The sequence below is a fragment of the Lycium ferocissimum genome, chromosome 3, assembly GCF_029784015.1.
Source record: "Lycium ferocissimum isolate CSIRO_LF1 chromosome 3, AGI_CSIRO_Lferr_CH_V1, whole genome shotgun sequence".
Lineage (NCBI taxonomy): Eukaryota > Viridiplantae > Streptophyta > Magnoliopsida > Solanales > Solanaceae > Lycium > Lycium ferocissimum.
In genome coordinates this window covers 62,397,089-62,417,593 of record NC_081344.1, presented here as the reverse complement: position 1 = coordinate 62,417,593, position 20,505 = coordinate 62,397,089, and the positions used below count along the sequence as shown (strand labels likewise).

Below are 20,505 nucleotides of genomic sequence, written 5' to 3'. Positions count from 1 at the left end.
AATTTATTCCAATTAAACGAGGAGGCAGAAACGATTTTCCAGTAAACTTCAATGACCCTAAGCAACCTGCAAATGCTACTTGTACTTTGATTACTGAGAAATTACATGGCCAGTTTGTTCTCTTTGAGAATACTAGAGACTCACAGAGGTGTGTGAATAATAGATGTGAATGGCATGCAAAAACTAATGGATTATATCTCAACATTCAAGGCAAACAAGTTTTCCAGTTCCCCTGGTCCTCTTAAAATTAATTTGTAGGAATTTTGAGTTATGTCTCATTTGATTCTTGTGAAGGAAAGACAGTTTCTTATGAAGAAAGAAGTTAAGTTGCATATATTGCTAGTGTAAAGAATTTTTCAGTGCACAACTAGTTATTTACTACTTTATTTTTTAGTTTATGTTAGTTTGGTGCACCACTTAGACACCTGTACAAGAACTAGAGGTGTCAAACGAGTGGCTTGAGCTGAATTTTGGCTGGTTAAAATGGGTTGAGTTACTTGAATTGAAATGGGATGGGCTGAAATGGGCTAAAATGCGGATCATAACCCCACCCACCCAATTCTTACTAAGTTCTAATTGTTTTTTGTTCTTTTATAATTTTTAGTACCCTATTAAAATTCTTATTTTCTCTATTATGGCTTTATATAACATATATATCAAATGAAAAAAATATGTTTTTTGAAAATATTTTGACAAGATTTCTCATGAGTCAATTTGGGATACATATCAGCCCAATTTTTGATGGGCTGAGATGGATTGGGCTGAAATGGGGTTGAGCAAATACATGGGCGGGTTAAATAATCCGCCCAAACTTGAATGGATTGGGCGGGTTATGTTTCATGAGCTAATTTTGCCACCTCTAATAAGAACTTGGTTCTAATATCTGCACCATTTGAAATAGTAAAGTGCAGAATTAAATGTACGTAGAAAATTTAGTCTCTTTAAAACCTAAGAGACTAAATCCTAGCCACCTGACTGCCTACAACCCCTCTGATTGTAGCAAAATGCTCAAGCTAACTCTAGCCTAGGGCTTGAATTATCTCACAGAGAAAAACCTCTCAAAACGGTTCTTGAGCAAATTAGGTTACAATTCAATAAGCCTAATACAATGAACTAGACTGCACACAATGAATTGGACATTGTATTAAGGAACAGGTTCTCCAACAATAGAACTTTGAACTGGAATGAATAGTTTTTATCTATTGTGCTTGGTTTTCATCATGTTATTTGATACTTTTCTTATTAGTTTAGGGGTCACATCCTTTTCAAATGAAACTTCAAGAGGGATTTTCTTTCTCCTGTTGTTTCTAATTGTCAGTTAGATTAATTGAAAAACAAAACATTTGACGTCAATTAGATTAATGAATAAAACCATTTTTTTATCAATTAGATTAACAAATAAGGTCCATTTTCATTCTTGTATCTCTAGTTGTTGATCCCCCTATTTTATTTTATTTTTGACAATAGTTGATCCCTCTATTAGATAATGCATATTATGTCCGCTGTCCAGTCTCCCTAGGTTTTGGCATTAGTAGTAATTGAAAGGGTCATTCGCACAAATGTCCCTATGTCGGGGTGTTCTTTAATTTTTGCCCTTCGGCATTTTGGATCATTCGCACAAGGCATAGTTTACGTTTAACTTCGGCATATACATCATAACATCCACACAAATTATATCGGACAAGGCAAAACTTTCAACACTCAACATAATATGAAAAGTAAAACAAAACTTATGCCGCATAACTTAATTCCTACAGAATTTATCTTTGAGCGAGGCAAGAATTCAGTTTCCAAAGATCAAAACGTTACAGAAATTATGCCTTACGAAGCAGGCATGGATATTTTCATTAAATAATTAGTAGGGAAAAACTTAAAGACCACAAATTTGAGGGGCAAAAATTAAAGACCCATGCGTTTGAAGGGAATCCGCGCAAAAAAATGTAATTGAAATAAAGTATATTTTGGTCTTCAAATTCATAAGAAAATATGCAGCAGTGAATATAAACATGATTAATAACAGTAATCTTGAAACTTGTCCTAGAAAAACTATTACTGTAACATTTTCAACACGATATATAAGATTTTAATGTATGGAAAATAGATAATCTCGGCATTTTTTTTTTGCCTCTCTTTTGGTCTTTTAGCCTTAGAATATCTAAAAATGACATAAAGTTCAAACATAAAATTTCTTGTTCATTTATCTTATAAAGATAGCCTGTCATGTATTTAAAATATACATACTCTGAAATATACGAACTAGTATTCTATATAGGAAAAACATCAGAACATTTTGGGTAATTTCTGAAATACTATGAGAAACTGAGGTTGAAATTTAAGTCTTTTAAAAAAAAAAAAAAAATATTTCACTCAGGGAAACATTAAAAAAAATCTGGAATGAAGTCGGAACTACGTTTACCGTTGTTTATTCGTTTAAAAGATCTTTATTATTTGCATTATAACAAAAAGGTACTGCTAAAGGGAAATATAACCATTGTTTATATATGATTGCTTTTAGAAAATTGAATTAATTAAAGTTATGGACTTTGTTTTGGAAGATTTAGAGAAATAAGGCAGACCGTTGTTTTTGTCCGATAGTAGGATGCCCAGTTCTATTTATTTACCCTTAAAAATGGTAACAATTAAATTTTTAAATGGTTTATAGGATACGTGGTTAGATTAACAGGTTACTTATAACAATAGTATGCAAATGATAATCGTATATTGATGAATGATAGTAAATAAAGCTTAAGAAACTGAATCTGTAAACTCTGAGAACTGGTCCGGTTTTGGAGATTGCTTCTTTAACCCGAGCCAAACACTAAGAAAATTCCACTGCCACTTTTTCAGATTATAAGTGTGATGAATAATGAAAATCTAACCCTAAAATGAAGGGGGTACACCCCTATTTATAGCTACAAATAGATGGGCCTTAGTACAATCTAAAAAAGGCCTTTTGAAGAAAACCCCAAAATGGATAAGATGACGTCCGTACGGATGTTCTGACACCCGTACTGTTGTCAGCACAAATGGCGAAACGATCAGGTGACGCGTAGCCTGGCCCATAACGGATAATCCGAGCCTATGTTGAATGTCTTCGCCTTAGGCTCTGGTTTTCTGTGCTTATCAACATACCCTCGGTTTTTACACTTAGTTGGAAAAACTCAAAGCTCCTCGGTCCTCGTTCCCTTCGATCTTACCCGAATCTAACAACCTCATTCCTCTTCGATTTCGTATCGGACAGCTGCGATATTTACTCCGGTTCTTACCGAATACAAATAGCTTTGGTTTTTACTGTATACTGATAGTTCCCACACTTCTCGGATCGAAGTTTCATCGAAGTGACGGGAAGTGGAACAATTACCTCTGTGACTTCCTTAATAAGCCTCTCTTTGAAAACAGGCAGGAAACGAAACGTCCCTTCATGTCACGTCTCTCTGACTTCGAACACGTGTCTCCTCTTGGTTGGACGACTTCGGTAACCGCCTCAAAATTTTATTTATAAAAGGCATTACAGTGATTTTTATTTTTCACTTTTCACCTTTCACTTTTCACTTACCTTGTTCTGTTCTCTTTGAATCTTTGTTTCGAAATTCTGAGTCTTCTAAATTCTCTGAGAAAATCCATCCGAGACCCAAAATCTTCTCCATTTTCTGGAAAATCTTCTTTAATCCTTCTTAACTTCATCTGTTCATCACCAAATCTTCATATCTTCATATTTTTTGTCTTCGAATCTTCATATCTTCATACTCCGATCTTCCAATCTTCGTATCTTCATACTCCGGTCTTCCAATCTTCAGAAATGGCAACGAACACCGACTTTACTTCCCAAAACGTTCCTTCGGTTTCTTCTCCGAATGTCGAGTCTGTCGCCAACCCCGGGGACAAAGCACAAACCAGCTCCTTTGAACCCACGGCCAAAGACATAATCCTCTCGAGATACAATTTCAACCACGAATTCACCGTCGAAACGGCTGTAAAGAAATCTGACCGGGGTTTCGACATGAGATGTTACCCATCATCGATCAGAGAGGCGCACCTTCCCAGAGTCTGAACTGAATGCGACTGGGATAACAACCCCATAGAGATTATTGTTGCCGGTGATGACGAAGCAATCACCGACTTTAAGGAGGTTTTTTTTATATGTTTACACATACCCTTTCACCTTCAAGCTTAACCCTCCAATAGATCCGGTTATCCTTGAGATGTGCCGGACATATGAAGTATGCTTCGCTCAAATAGGCCCAAACCTTTGGAGGAGTGTGGCCTGCCTCCGTCTTTTGGCCGATAATGCCAAATTAACTTCCCCCTGCACCATCTGATCCGGCTATATTGCCCGAGGATCTTCCGTGGCGGAGTTATAAAGCTCGCGAAACGAGGGAGGAACCTCATTCTTTCCTACATCGATAAGAATAGGGATCGGGGTTGGTACGAGGGTTTTGTCCGGGTTAGGACCACGAACATTATACCGAAGGACTACATGCCTTTCCCCGAAAAGTGGAACGACAAACGTGCCTTTGAGCATTTCTTCTAACTATTTTCGATGTTTCAGCTGACGGATGGCTTCCGGAGGTGATCTCCGGATTTACTAGGTGGATCGAAAATATTATCAGCCAACATCCGCACCAAGAGCGGACATGGAAAGATCTGTCCCGTGACCGGTGGTCAGCACAAAATCATGGTATCTTTTTCTTCCCTTAGCTTCTTGTTATTTTTTTTTTCCGTTCAACTTTCTTCTTATTTAATCCTTCGATATTCAGGTTTAGGCAGACGCTCTTCGACCCCACGGCCTGCACCAGAGGACGAACCTGCCACACCTGGTTCAGATTTCCATATTTCAGGATCAGCACGGCTCAGTGCCGAGGCTGAAAAGAAAAATAAGAAACCCAGTCCAGGGGTCAGAAAAGAAAGAAAAGCTCGAAGGATGGCGCAGGTATATCCGAAGCTCGAGGTTTGAGAGATGACCCCGATGATGATGTTTGGGTCGTGAACATCGGGACGAATCCTTCTATTGCTGCTGCTACCGGGGTTGAGACAACTTCGGCGGAGGTCCTGGAGGAAAGTGGCGTAGCTGATTTGCCGGGCTCTGCCACGGGTGGGGAAGTTGAGACCCCTTTCCTCTGGTAACCGAATACCTTTAAGCCCCAGTTCCATTAAGGGTTGTCGAGCTGATTGACGTTATGGGCAACACTTCTCCCGAGGCAGCGCCTTTGGTTAAAAGGGCCAGACGGGCCGAAACAACCACAGCACCTCCTCCAGCTCAAACTATTTCACCACTTCCTCCTGCTCGATCTTCGGAGCATGAGAGTTTTGACCATAGGTTTCCCGAGGACGGGTCCGCTGATAATCCTCCTGCAATAACGGAGGCTTTCGGATTCGGGCACCTCCCTATTCCGCAAGTGTCGAGGAGAGCTAACCGATCTATTGAGTCTGGTTCCCGATCTCGGCTGGTAGATATTTTTCTGGCTCTAAGTGTAGAGCCGAGGAGGACCAAGTCAACCATGGTCACCGTTCCTGAAGATTGCAGTTTTTTGTCCCGCCTTGTGTGGGTGGCCAGTTATCTACGACCTCTTATGTCGGAGTTCGACAAAGAGAAGATAGACGTACTCTCGTGGCAGTTCCTTCTCAACGAGGGCATGCATGCTGGCAACCGGGTGAACATTTTCTCTCCCTCCTTCCAATAAGTTTCAATTTATTTGGTGTAACCTTCACTATCTACTGATCTCTAACCTTGTTTGCTTTATTTTTGTAGGCTGTCGTGCTTATGAATGAAGGTTTTCTTCGAGCTCAGCACGAGATAAATGATTTACGGTCCCAGTTAGATATCCAGGGCCGAGAGATTGAGAAGTTCAAACTTCTTCTCCAACAAAAGGAAAATCAGTTGAGCCAAATCGTCAGTCCTCCGACCCTCCGAGTAGAGCTTGAAGCAGCTAAGCAAGAGAACCTTTGGTTGAAAAATGAGCGTGATGACTCAGTCCAAAAGAACAAAGTCCTAGAAGAGGATAATAAGCAGCTCAGCCGGGGGAACTCCGAGTATGCCACAAAGCTCGGTGAGTTAGAGGCCACTATCACCCAATTGAGGCAGGGACTTGAGTCCGTTAAAGGCGAGGCTGCAAAGATGGAGGAGAAGTTTGGGCAACATGAAGCCGAAAGGGCCACTGAAAAAGGAAGCCTTAAAGGTTGCCCCAGAGAAGGCCAAGACTCGAGCCCAGGCTAATGAGAAACTGAAGAGTGAGCTCGAGGCCATTATTCGAGACAATGACGGACTTCAGGCCGAGCTAGTTGGCTCTAACGACGTTCGGATTTCTTTGAGCGATATGAGGTCCGAGTTGGAGAAAATTTTTGAAAAGGCTCAGGCCGACCTAAAGGAAGCCCATGAAGAAATTGAGGCTACCGAGGCTCGATCCACCCTTCTAGTAGAATATGAGAAGTGGAAGTCTCGAAGGTCTACGCTCGAGGCGGCTCAACGAGGCATTGTGGATATCCCTACTCGGATTGCCAAGGCAAAGACAATCGAGGATAAAGCCAAGAAAGCAATCGAAAATAGCTCCGAGGAAGAAGACCCGATGGAAGAAGGGTCCGGATCACGATGACTCGGGCTTTTCTTCGACAGAGTAAATAGGCTCATAGGACCTCTGTATTTTTTTTTAGATCTTTGTAATTTTCACAATTGTAAGCTTCGCCCTTCATGACATATAAAATTAATATGGGCTTTTCTTTTGCCAGTATTTCTTTCGATCGTTTCTGATACTTAGTCATATGAGACTTCGAATAGATCTTTAAGTCGGATAGAATTTATGATATTGTTCCGCATTGATATTGTTTCGTTAAAAACGGCTGAGGTTCGACCTTAAGCCCTTAACAATTTTTGTCTTATGAAAACGAGCCAACTTAACTTTTGGGCTTTACTTTAACCGATTCTTGTTCAACCGATATCTTATTGAGGGCTTGTCCGTGGGAGCCTTTTTATGCTTTGTGAATTCGGATGTCTCCAAACCACTTCGGGCATTTAAGTCGAGGTCTTTAATTACTCGACCTTCTTTCGACTGTTTGAATTCTTTATAAGTTGGGATCAGCTAATTATAACCTTAGTGCCTTCGACTATTTTGTGACGGCAGTCCTCAGTCGAGGGTATCCCATGGGATTTAATAAATAGTTACTCTCGGATACATTCATAAAAGGGCACATTTAAAGCGTACTTTTACCAAAGTATTTTTCTTGATATTCCAAATATTTGTCTCGTACAAGAAACTAAGGACTTCATCTAACCTCTTCTTCCTTTGCCGTAGACACATTATCTAGACACGACTCATTTGATTGGTTGGCCATTACAACGAACGCTAATGCAGAAGACTCAGCCGATAAAAAATAAAAATTGATTGACTTTGACTTCTCTTTTACGCTTTTTTGAGCTTTCTTCGATCTTGTTGCTCCTGGTGAGGGTATCATAGTCCTCTAGTGTTTGTGTGCGAAGCATGAGTGGAGAAACACTATAGAAAATGGGTTGTGGAATCCTCAGTCCCAGTACTTTCTTTGGTCTTCGAGTCCCCGGCACGTAGCCCGATTTTTGAACTCTAAAGTAACATGTTATACATTGTTTCCTCGTTAAAAACCTTGCCGGAAAACCCACTTTCGGATAAAATCGAGCTAAGAAAAAGAGTGCAACACGTGTTTTTACAACACGTGTTTTTAGACCTAATTCTACTTTCTTTGAATTTTACTCCGGTTTGACCCTGCAAAGAAAAAAGTGAGAATTATTGAAATTCACAAAAGGGTTAGTCGCTCGTACCTTAGCAATAATATTTCTTCAAGTGTGCTAGTTCCAATTGTTGTGTATTTCTTTGCCGCCGACTCGGTTTCCAATTGATATGATCCTTTGCCGGTTATTCTGGTTATTTTATACGATCCTTCCTAGTTTAGGCCCAGTTTTCCATCATTGTGATTCTTAGTGTGCAGGGTAAATTTTTGAAGCACTACGTCCCCAACTTGGAAATATCGAAGATTCGTTCTTCGATTGTAATATCTCCTCACTCGTTGTTTTTGAGCTGCTAAACGGACCAGTGCATTCTCGCAGAATTCGTCCGCTAAGTCAAGCTTCACGGCCATAGCCTCTACATTTGACTCATTCGTCGCATACCGGAACCTTAGGCTCGGTTCTCCGACTTCTATAGGAATTAAAGCCTCGGCACTACATACTAGAGAAAACAGTGTTTCTCCAGTACATGACTTTGACGTCGTTCTGTAAGCCCATAGTACCTCTGGCCAAACTTCCTTCCATTTGTGTTTTGACGACTCTAGTCGCTTTCTTAGATTTTGAATTATGGTCTTATTCGTCGACTCCGCTTTTCCGTTTGCACTCAGGTTATACGGATTTGACAAAATCTTCTTGATCTTCAATCCTTCGAGGAAGTCATTAATCTTATTGCCAATGAATTGTCGACCGTTGTCGGAAGTTATCTCGGTAGTAATGCCGAACCAACAAACGATATGGTCCCAAATGAAGTTAATGACCTCCTTTTCTCTGTGTTTCTTGAAGGCCTGCGCTTCAACCCATTTGGAAAAATAGTCAGTCATAAACAAAATGAATCGAGCCTTACCTGGAGCCAATGCAAAGGACCGACAATGTCCATCCCCCATGTCATGAATGGCCAAAAGGATAGGACCGGATGAAGCAACTCCCTCGGCTGGTGTATCATCGGTGCGTCCTTTTGTCATCCATTACATTTTCGGAAAAAAAAAATTGCGTCCTCCTCCATCCGGTTCCAGTAATACCATGCTTTAATTATCATCCGGACCAACGCTTTGGCTCCCGAATGATTATTGCAAGTTACTTCTTGGATCTCCCGCATCACATAATTTGTTTCTCCGGGCCCCAAGCATTTAGCCAAAGGACCGTAGAAATATCGCCGATACAACTGGTCATCGACCAAGCAGAATATCGCAGCTTTGGTTCGAATGGACCTCGATTCCTTAGGGTCTGTTGGGATCTTACCTTCTCGCAAGTAGTCTATGTATTTATTGCGCCAATGCCATGTCAAGCTCATTGTATTTATCTCGACGTGGCCATTTTCTATTGCCGAGTTCATCAACTGAACAACCGTGCTAGAATTGAATTCCTCCGCTTCGACCGATGAACCTAAGTTAGCCAATGCATCTGCTTCATTGTTTTGATCCCTCGGCGCATGTTGTATAGTCCATTCTTTGAACCAGTGTCGGACTACTTGAATTTTTTCTTGGTATCTCTGCATTCGTTCGTCTTTGATTTTGAAAACACCGTTGACTTAGTTCACAACCAAGAGGGAGTCACACTTTGCTTCGATGACTTCAGCCCCTAAACTTCGAGCCAATTCCAAACCTGCAATCATAGTCTCATACTCGGATTCATTGTAAGTTAATTTTAAAGTTTTGATTGATTGTCGAATAATATCACTTACGGGGGGCTTAAGAACAATCCCCAATCGGGACTCTTTCACGTTTGATGCTCCGTCCGTGTACAGGGTCCAGATCTCTGCGGTTTTCCCCGAGGTAAGCAAATGCTCTTTTTCTACCTCGAGAACCATTGCCGGTGTAAAATCCGCTATAAAGTCGGCCAAGATTTGGGATTTTATAGCCGTTCTAGGTTTATACTTGATGTCATGACCGCTTATTTCTACGACCCAGTTCGTAAACCTACCTAATATCTTCGATGTATACATGATATTTTTAACGGGTAAGTGGTTACTACACATATAGGGTGGCATTGTAAATAAGGTTTCAGTTTCCCAGAAGCACTTATCAAGGCTAATGCTAATTCTTTGAGGTGAGGACAATGAGTCTCTGTATCCTTAATGTTCTACCTACATAATAAATAGGGAATTGCATACCTTCTTCTTCTCGGACCAAAACACCACTTACCGCAACCTCGGATATTGCCAAATATAAGAACAGTTGTTTATCTGCCTTCGATATGTGCAGCAAAGGTGGACTCAACATTTATCGTCTCAAATCTTTCAAAGCTCTTTGTGTTATATCCCGAATTTTCGCACATTAAAGTCGCATCATGAGTTAGTCGACTCAAGTTCAAAAGAAATTGTCTTGAGGTTAAAAAGGGATTGAGCTTATTAATATAAATGGTTATAAGAGTTTATAAATAAGATTAGTAAGTGGCAGAAGGTTTGGAGGGTGAATGAATCAAAGAGGCATGAGTTTCGTCAAAAGTTGGCAAGTTGGGAATATGATAACTTGTCATTTTGGGTGAGATTAGGAGTGCTTCACATGGTAAGAAAGTAATAATATGAAGTTTTTTAATTGTATAATGGTCGTTTGTTAAGTTTGGAAGTCAAACGAGTTGTAATACGAAAATCGACAAAGGGCGTCGCAAGTTAAGTTCGTAAATTTCACTGAAATTTAGGTCAGATGTCGAGGAGCTTTTCTCTCAATCTAATTGGATTTAAAGGGTGTCAGATGTCGAGGAGCTTTTCTCTCAATCTAATTGGATTTAAAGGGTGATCCACCTATCAAATTAAAGGTCTACGAGTGCATTTCCGTCCAGGGACGAAAACTGCCGTTGGAACAGTGTGCTAGGTCGGTGGCAGCTTATTCCTTTTTGTATAAAAGACCCACAAATTATCTTGGACCTTCATTTTCTATAAGATATTAACCCTAAGCACTCCCTATACTCTCTCAAACATTTCTCTATCAATCATAAACAAATCCAAAGGCTAATCAAGTAACTTTAACGTAAGCAATCACGTGGTAATCATAGAATCGTCGTTTCTTCGTTGTTTCACTTTTCAGAAGAAAACTTCAACCTGAAGTAATCTCTGTTTTGGAGTAATTCTTGAAGTTTAAGGTATGTTCTACCCTTCTCATGGTCCTCTTAAGCTTCTACAAGTATTTAAACTAGAAATTGGAGAAGAAATCCCATAGGACAAGTCTTTATTAACTCTAACGAATTCTTATGGAGCAACTTGATTGTTTGGGTTGTTTCTTGTGGTTTAAATGTATTATTTGGAGCTATGAAGTTATGGATGGATTGATAATGAAGATTAGAAGTAAAGGAGAAGAAAAATGGTAGTCTTGAATGAAGAAATCAAACTACAAATGACCCTCCGAACTTATGCCCGCAAGTTGTTCGATGAAATACCTCAATGAGTATTTCCATAAGCTATGAACTTGGAATTGATCCCATATTGGTCGTATGATGTAGGTGATCATTCGTAAGGTATTCGAGGAGTTATGGAACGTGGAAAACTTCATCGTTAAGGTATGTAGGGCTTTCTATTCTCTTTGTGGCATGACTAGAATTCAAATGACCTTTCATTGAAAAGTTGTTCCGTTAACTTGGATCGATCGCGTTCCATGATAATTGAGCTGACACATACTTCATCTATGACTTGTACCAAATTATGTTCCGCATCTTCTGTTGGCTATCGATTAAAAGACTTTCCGTTCAACTTGTGTCGATTATGTTCCAAAATGGTTAAGCTTACCCTTTTCTCATGAATAACTTGTATTGAAGTACCTTTCACATTTCGTATCCCTCTTGTTTATCGAATGAAGAATGATATTAGTTATGGTACTCTTCACATCAAAGTTGAGTTGATTATACTTCCTTTAATTAAGTTAATCCTTATCTTTTTGTCTATTACTCCAAGGTAGCGAACCTCTCGTTGGCACACTCTTTCCGATAAAAGTTGTGTCGATCATATTTCATAAGAGTTTGGCCAACCTTGGCTTCGTGAATAATTCATAACAAGATATTTCCTTGTACTTTTACTTCTTTGGCCTAATAATTAAAGAATGATAAACGTAGCAACAATAATGATAGTTGAAGGATAATGACGATAGGTCACTCCGACTCTTTCCATGATATTTCTTCTGAGGTCAGTCTTGCATTGCACTTATATACATGTGTATTTACTTTCATTACCGCGCCGCGCTATAGTCGGCTGGGCAGGCACGTAGCTGTGCATACCACTAATCAGTTAGGCAGAGATGATGTTATGATGATGAGCTCACCCCACAAAGGGATTTATTATTTTTATATGATATGATATATGCCTCCACAGTGAGGAATGATTTTACGAGCATGCATTTACATTTATGTCATGGTTATGGTCGCCCTCAGTGGCCTTGTTCAGAGTTTCAGGTTGTCTCTACATCTCTTCCCATGATTATCCGTATCTCTTATGCTTATGTTATGTTTACACTTACCGCCACGCATTTTGTGCACTGTGATCATGTTAACTTATGGAACGGTAGATGGATTGATGTACCTTTCTCGTAGGGATACCGAGTTCGCGGGGATGTTCGCACTCCATTCTCCGGAGTTCTTTGGTCAGAGTCATCAAATAGGATGCATGCATGTATATATATGTATTATGAGTATGGATATGGGTACGTCGGGGCCACTGTCCCGACCAGTTGATGCATATTAGTGCTCTTAGAGGCTTACAGACTATCAGTCAGTGTACAGGTGTGGTGTTTGGCCTTGCCGGCCTTCTGACTAGTTGTCTTTCTTGGTTGTGGCCTTGTCGGCCCTAGTTATGCATATATGTGTTGTTGGGCCTTTTCTGCTTGCAGGTTGTCATGATATACTTCTTACAATTGTTATTCAGCGGCCTTGTCGGCCTATGATTCATGTTACAGAGTTCAGATATCACAGTTGGTTCGCTCGGCCCTTTCGGTGCCGGGTGCCGGCCACACCCCCCAAGGTTGGGGTGTGACACTTTGACACTCCGGGATCCACATGAAGTCATTCTTCTTCCATAGCAATGAAAAAAAAATGGTAACATATATCCAAATACCTTGAAATGAATCGGCTCAGAGCCGCTATTCTTTCGGTTAACCTTTGCACTTGATTCATGTTGTTAACCACTTCGATGTCTTCAATGGTCTTAATTTTTTCTGGGCTGATTTCAATCCCTCGGTTTGACACCATGAAGCCCAAGAACTTACCCGATCTAACACCGAAGGCACACTTCTTCGAGTTCAGCTTCATGTTGTATTTGCCAAGTATGTCGAAGGTTTCCTACAAATGCTTTAAATGGTCCTCTGTTTCCAGGGACTTAACTAGCCTGTCATCAATATAAACCTCAATTGTTTTAACTATCTGCTCTTCGAACATTTGGTTAACTAGGCGTTGGTATATTGTACCAGTGTTTTTTTTAATACGAATGGCATTGCATTATAGCAATAAGTCCCATATCGGGTTATAAAAAAAGTTTTCTCCTGATCCTCCAGATCCATCCAAATCTGGTTGTACCCGGAGTAGGCATCGAGAAAACTTAACATCTCATGCCCGATCGTCGCATCGATCATTCGATCAATGTGAGTCATAGGGAATGAATCCTTCGGGCATGCTTTGTTCAGATCCTTATAATCCACACACATTCTAAATTTATTACCTTTCTTTGGCACGTCAATGACATTAGCTAAGCAGTTCGGGTATTTAACCTCCTGGATGGACCTATTTTTAAAAGCTTTGTTACCTCTTCTTTGATGAAGGCATGCTTTACTTCGGCCATCGGTCTTCTTTTCTGTTTTATCGAGGAATTTTTTTTATCGAGGCTTAACTTATGCGTCGTTACTTTCGGTGGCACACCTGTCATGTCTAAATGGGACCATGCAAAACAATCGGCGTTAGCTTGAAGAAATTTAATTAACTTACGCCTGAGCTCCGGGGTTAACCCCTTGCCTAGGTATACTTGTCCGGCAAGTGCACAAATAATTTTCCTTGCCTTTGTAGTGTCCTTTGGCTCGGTCACTCAAGAATTCGCGAAGGTGACCATTTTTTAACAAACGAGCCACCTTCTCTCTCAATTGGCAACAGTCCTCGGTCCTATGGCCATGAGTTCCATGATACTCACACATCACGCTTGGATCTCTTTGAGCTGGATCGGATCTTAACGGTCTCGGCCACCTGGCATCCTTGATATGGACAATAGCCTAGACAAGATCTCTGGTGTTAATGTTGAAGTTGTACTCTAATAACCTCGGGCTATCCCCATTGTTGGCTGACCCACCGGCATCGCCTCTAAACAGCAAACCTCGACTGCTTGATCTGTGATCAGCTCGCCTGTCACCTCTACTCGAAAGATGACTAGGACCGCTTCTTCCCTTATCCGACCTAAAGCTGGATTTCTCCGATTGAGCATATAGTCGGAATCTATCCTTCGATGGCATTATCTTCGGTTCAAAAATCCTCCTCGATCTTTCAGAATTCTTACCTCCGCTTATCGGATAGGGGGGACGTTCAAGTTGATCATCCTCTACCCGAATCTTGGATTCGTACCTGTTATGCACATCGGCCTAAGTTACTGCCTCGTATTCCAAAAAAATTTCCTTTAATTTGAATGAGGCAGTTAAGCTTCGGGGATTGAGACCCTTAGTAAAGGCTTGAGCTGCCTATTCTTCCAGGACCGGAGGGAGTTCCATTCGTTCCTTTTAGAACCTATTCACGAATTCTCGGAGTAGCTCGTTATCTCTTTGGGTGATTCTGAAGATGTCCGCTTTTCTTGCCTGAACCTTCTTGGCCCTGGCATGGGCTTTGACAAACGCATCCGTGAGCATCTTAAAAGAAGTGATGGAATGCTTGGGCAGATGGTCGTACCAGGTCAGTGCCCCTTTGGATAGTGTTTCACCGAACTTTTTTAATAATACTGATTCGATTTCATCCTCTTCAACGTCGTTGCCTTTTATGGCACAAGTATACGAGGTCACATGCTCCGGCAGGTCCATCGTCCCATCATATTTTGAGATATCAAGCATCTTGAACCTTTTTGGATCAACTTCGGGGCCGCACTCGGAGGGAAAGGCCTTTGAATGTATCTTTTTGAGTCCGGTCCTTTCAGGATCGGGGGGCCTCCGGGATCTGGTCCACTCGAGAGTTGTACGTTTTCACCCTTTTCTCAGTGGATTCGACCCGTTTAGCCAATGTTTCGAGCATTTTCAAGACCTCGGTAGATGCACCTGACCCCGATCCGTTATCGCTATGAACGACCCGAGCTTCCTCTCGCCTTGGCTCGGTAGCCCGATTTGGCCCTGCCGATGCTGTTCTGTTGTCTTTCTTTTGGAGCTGAGCTATAGCCGGCTGTTGTTCCTGCAACATTTCAAATATCAAACATAAGTTAATTTCATCTGCGACATCAGGCATCTTTCAGGCTTGTGCCCGAAGCAAAATTGCTGAATTGTTGCTATTTAAAATATCTGTGGCCGGAAGGACGGCATTGTCCTGGTTGACGGTATTCTGGTTAAGGCCTTCGGTCGAGTTGACAGCATTTGGGTTGGCTGGGTCAGTAGGGGGTGCTTTCGGGTTTGGTAGCTCGGTGTTGTTGTCGTTTTCAATGACTATCTCGTTGTTGTTCATGTGCTGGGATTGACCCTTTGCTTACCACCTCGAATGTATCTGAAACACTAACTTTCAAAGAACAAGTGAAAGAGGGAGTTGTAAATTAATCACCACTATTATCCTATGCCCCACGGTGGGCGCCAAACTGTTTACCCTTAAAAATGGTAACAATTAAATTTGTAAATGGTTTATAGGCTATGTGGTTAGATTAATAGGTTACGTATAAAAATAGTATGCAGATGATAATCGTATATTGATGAATGCTAGTAAATAAAGCTTAAGAAACCGAATCTGTAAACTTTAAGAACTGGTCCGGTTTTGGAGATTGCTTCTTTCACCCGAGCCGAACACTAAGAAAATTCCACTACCTCTTTTTCAAATTACAAGTGTGATGAATAATGAAAATCTAACTCTAAAATGAAGGGGGTACACCTCTATTTATAGCTACAACTAGATGGGCCTTAGTACAATCTAAAAAAGGCCTTTTGAAGAAAACCCTAAAATGGATAAGGTCACGTCCGTACGGATGTTCTAACACCTATACTGTTGTCAGCACAAAGGGCGAAACGATCAGGTGACGCATAGCCTAGCCCATAACGGATACTCCAAGCCTATGTTGAATGTCTTCGCCTCAAGCTCGGGTTTTCTGTGCTTATCAACATACCCTTGATTTTTTGCCATTTAATTGGAAAAACTCAAAGCTCCTCAGTCCTCGTTCCCTTCGATCTTACCCGAATCTAACGACCTCATTCCTCTTCGATCTCGTATCGGACAGCTGTGATATTTACTCCGGTTCTTACCGAATACAAATTGCTTCGATTTTTACCGTATACACTATTCTTTAAATAATTAATTACCGAAGAAATACAGTCGGAACAACACCCGCATATAACATCTCTCTATAACAACCAATTTTTTTCGGAACCGATTTTTTATGTTATATTTTACTTCTCTATAACAACATTTTACCTATAACAACAACAACCAACTTTATAACACTATACTCTTTGTAAAATTAACCCCCATATTACAGCTATCTTCTATTTTTGGTAATATAATAATTAACCATTTTAAACAAAATAGAATATCTATGATTACCAATAATTAGTGTAGAGGTATTGACCAAATATTTGATCCTTTAATACACTATTTATGACAAAGAATATTACATGAATATATATATATTCATTATTAAAAGATTTTCCTTGGTTATACAAAGTATGATTAAGCTTATAATTTGATAATTAAAAATAAAAATTAAGATTTCCTGCATCTTTTTTGCATATAAAAAGTGAAATACTATTTAAATATCATGCTATTATTGGTGTATAACAGTCATTCTCTATAATAGCCAAAAAATTCCGGACCCAAAGATGCTCTTATAGAGAGATTTGGCTGTATGTCACGTTTCACTTTTAATTTAAGGATTTAAAACTTTTGGAATTGAAAAACTTGAAGGAGGAGAATTTCCTAATGTTTGTACTGGAGAAATAAGTTTTCCAGAATTGTTTTTACAACTCCGAATAATTTCCTATTCTAATAAGGAAGTACTTATAAGTTCTCTAAATTTGTTTTTACAACTCTGATTAGTTTCCTACTCGAATTAGGAAATACTTTTTAAGTTTTCTTGATATCTTTGTTTCCTCTAAACTTTCTTTATATATATTACAATGTATTTTCTTGCTCTAAAATATTTCTACATCCCTTCTCTCTGTACCTAAAGTTGAATTTCGCATTATTCCTAAGTTCTTTTCGTTTCAACAAATAAAAGAAGAATAACAATGAATGATGAAAGGCGAAAGAAGAACGAGCCCTATGATGATGAACATCTCATAAGCTATTTACTTAAATTTGTTTGTGGAAAGCCAATTGAATGCCGTCATATTCGACATATAGATTTGTATGGTAACAAGAAGCCATGTGAGTTATTCTACGACTTATTATGTAGTGAAGGTAAGACAAGTAGCGATCATGTAAACTATTTCTTTACTCAGTTGAAGAAAAAATCCGTGCATAGTAAAAACTTCAACAGGACAATTGTTGGGGGTGGCTCATGGAGGGGACGGGACACGAGTAAAGCAGTTTTTGATAAGGATGGATCAGTGATTGGGTCCAAGAAAACTTTTCGTTTTGATGAAGGAAGTAGTGGCGTGTACTGGATTATGAAAGAATACTGTCTTAACGAAACCATGGTGAAGGCGTTAAGAGAAAGTGGTGAAATCCAACACGAAGACTTTGTTCTATGTAGCATTACGAGGAAGGTTAGTTTGGGTAAAAATTCTCAGGATATCCCGGTAATCGAGAATGTAGTCATTAAAGAGTCCTTGACTGAAGAAGAATTCCCATGGCCGCTATATCCTGGTTTAACTGAACTTCCATCATTAGATGGACCGTTTGAGTCATTGACTGAAGAAGATTTGATCTTCTTTGATAAGCCTGATCCTGAATATCCACAGGCATATGAGAACAAAAAAGAATGATAGGAGTAGAAAGTAAGAACCATGTCATAGCACATTCAACTATATATTCTAGTGGTTATATGATTAGAATTACAGTTGTTTTATTTACTTTGTACAAATTTCCAGTAGATGAGTAAAAGTATGGACTTTGTTTTGCAAGAAATATGGAGAAAGGAGGCTCAATTGTATTCTTTCAAACATTAATCACCAAAGACTAAGTAAGCTTTTACTTTTGATTTAAGGAATTAGACTTAAATGAGGAGAATTCCCAAATATTTGTACAGGGAAGAAGATCTACCAGCGGTTGGCAATGTCATGTCTGAGGAGCCGCTGCGATGCTTGATTATTTGAAAGATCAAGTTCTTCCTCATCAGAATATCCAGAAAAGGTGCGCTTGGACTCCCAGTACTATTATGAACCGAAATCCTCTGGTCAGTTTCAGTTTCAGTTTCGAGAAAGCTAAGATTTGAACGGACACTAGTTAATCAGCCTAGAACTTGATCCCCCATTAGTTCCGAAAGATCCTCTTTTCTCTGAAGATGTCTATATTGGTCATACTGCTTTGTGGAGTCACAACTGAAGACTTACAATTTTCTTTGTCCAGATTATATGTTTTAATTCTATCTGTCAGTTTTCAATTATTTTCACTACCATTTTTAATATTCTTAGCTATTGACATTTTCAATCCTGATAAAAGAATCAAACTGTGTTAATTAAGCTTCTGCTGATTGTGACAATATGATGCTTGTCCTATGTTTGTTTATGAGAATACAAAAGGAGGCTGCATTGACTATATTGAGCGTGTAAAGGAAAGACAGTTCCTTACGAAGAAAGAATTTAAGTTGCATATACTGCCAGCTAGTGCAAATAATTTTACGTTTGTTCAGTGCTCTAGTTATTTACTTTATCTTTTAGATTATGTTAGTTTGGTGCATCACTTAGACACCTGTATAAGAAACCCAGAGGTATCAAATGGGCGGGTTGGGTTAAATTTGGGCGGATTAAAATCATTTTTTTTTTGTGCAGATTGCCCTTCAAATGCACTGGTCTTTAATTTTTACCCCTCAAATTGTTGGTTTTTAATTTTTACCCTTCGCTTAAAAAAGTGGCAAAAAATACCCCGAGGTTCTGAATTCAAACAACAACAACAACAACAAAAAAAAAAAAAAAAAAAATCGTAAGGCAAAGCTTTCGCTAAACCTTTGCCTTAAATTTGCCCAAAATTAGACCTATTAGGGCAAAAGTTAGGTCTTAAGGCAGAGGTTTGTCTTAAGGCCTAATTTTTGGCAAAAGTTTACCTTAAGGCAGAGAAAAATTTTGCTCTAATAGGCCTAAATTTACTATGAAACTCTACCTTGCGATTTTTTTTTACTGAGCCGGAGTTCAAACCCAGAACCTCGGTGTATTAGGCGAAGGGCAAAAATTAAAGATCAGCAATTTGAGGGGGGAAAATTAAAGACCACCCCTGAATAATGCAATCGTGCAAATTGCCCGGTTAAAATGGACTGAGTTACTTGGATTGAAATGGTTGGGCTGAAATGGGCTAAAATGTGGGTCATAACCCAACCCACCCAATTCTTACTAAGTTTTAATTGCTTTATTTGTTCTTTTATAATTTTTAGTACCTTATAAAATTATTATTTTTCCTTATTATGTCTTTATATAACATATCAAAATAATTACAAATATGTTTATAATATTTCTCATTAGTCAATTTGGGCTACATATCAATCCAATTTTTGATGGGATGGATTGGGCTGAAATAGAACTAAGCTAATAATGGGCGGATCAGTAACCCGCCCAAACTTGAAGGGTTGGGCGGGTTATGTTTTCATGGACTAATTTTGCCACCTCTAATAAGAACTTGGTTCTTATATCTGCACCTTCTGAAATAGTGAAGTACAAAATTAAACGTACGCAGAAAACTTTTACGTGGAAAACCTCCTCGCGCAAGGGAGGAAAAATCATGACCCACCTCTGAAATTTCTCTCAAAAGAATTCATCAAAACAACGAGCAATTTCTGGTTACAAAACTTTTATAACCAAAGAGACTAAATCCTAGCTACTTGACTGCCTACAACCACTCTGATTGTAGCAAAATGCTCAAGCTAACTCTAGCCTAGGCTTGAACTCCCTCACAGAGAAAAACCTCTCAAAACGCTTCTTGTATGAGCTAGGAAAATTACTATTTTTAACTGAAATACAGGAAAGAATTATAGAGGTATAGTTTTATCATGCGGAAATTTTCCTTGGATGCTAGAAAGAAACTAACTGTAGTAAACTAAACCAATGTCAGCAAACAAATATCTCTAGCAAGGAGATGGGATACAGAAACATTTAAAAGAACACTTCATGAAGAAACATTTTTTAGCCCGAAGCCATTTGATTGATCCTTCAGTTTCAGCAGCAAATGTTTTAAGGAGATCAAATGAAGATAATCAGAAGCAAAACTATGAAGGTTAACATTCAGATTAAACTCTTTTATAGAGTTCTGACCACTCAAACTATGCTTCCAGAAGTGAGATACCAATCCAAATGATTAGTTGGCCAAGTAATTATCAACTCAATATTGTATCTCAAGCTCTCTTTAATATTTCATCACAATGCTATCAGGTAATATCTAGACACAATCTGCACTCACGTCCTGGCTACATTTTGTCTCGGATTTTTTCTTAACAGAAACTCTTGACTTCTAGTGATTTTGAATTTTCTCTTACA

The 20,505-nt window shown here is 39.3% G+C and overlaps 1 protein-coding gene across 1 annotated transcript; it reads left to right on the top strand.

The window, feature by feature from the left end:
• The first annotated feature begins 17,109 nt into the window (after nucleotides 1-17,109).
• LOC132048976 (NAC domain-containing protein 1-like) lies at nucleotides 17,110-17,808 on the top strand. Its single transcript, XM_059439656.1, has one exon. It carries the CDS (start codon nucleotides 17,110-17,112, stop codon nucleotides 17,806-17,808), a length of 699 nt encoding a protein of 232 aa, XP_059295639.1.
• The last annotated feature ends 2,697 nt before the right edge of the window (nucleotides 17,809-20,505 follow it).

Bases quoted from the DNA above. Each gene is read 5' to 3' on its own strand.
- LOC132048976 (XM_059439656.1), top strand. From the start codon at position 17,110: ATGAATGATGAAAGGCGAAAGAAGAACGAGCCCTATGATGATGAACAT.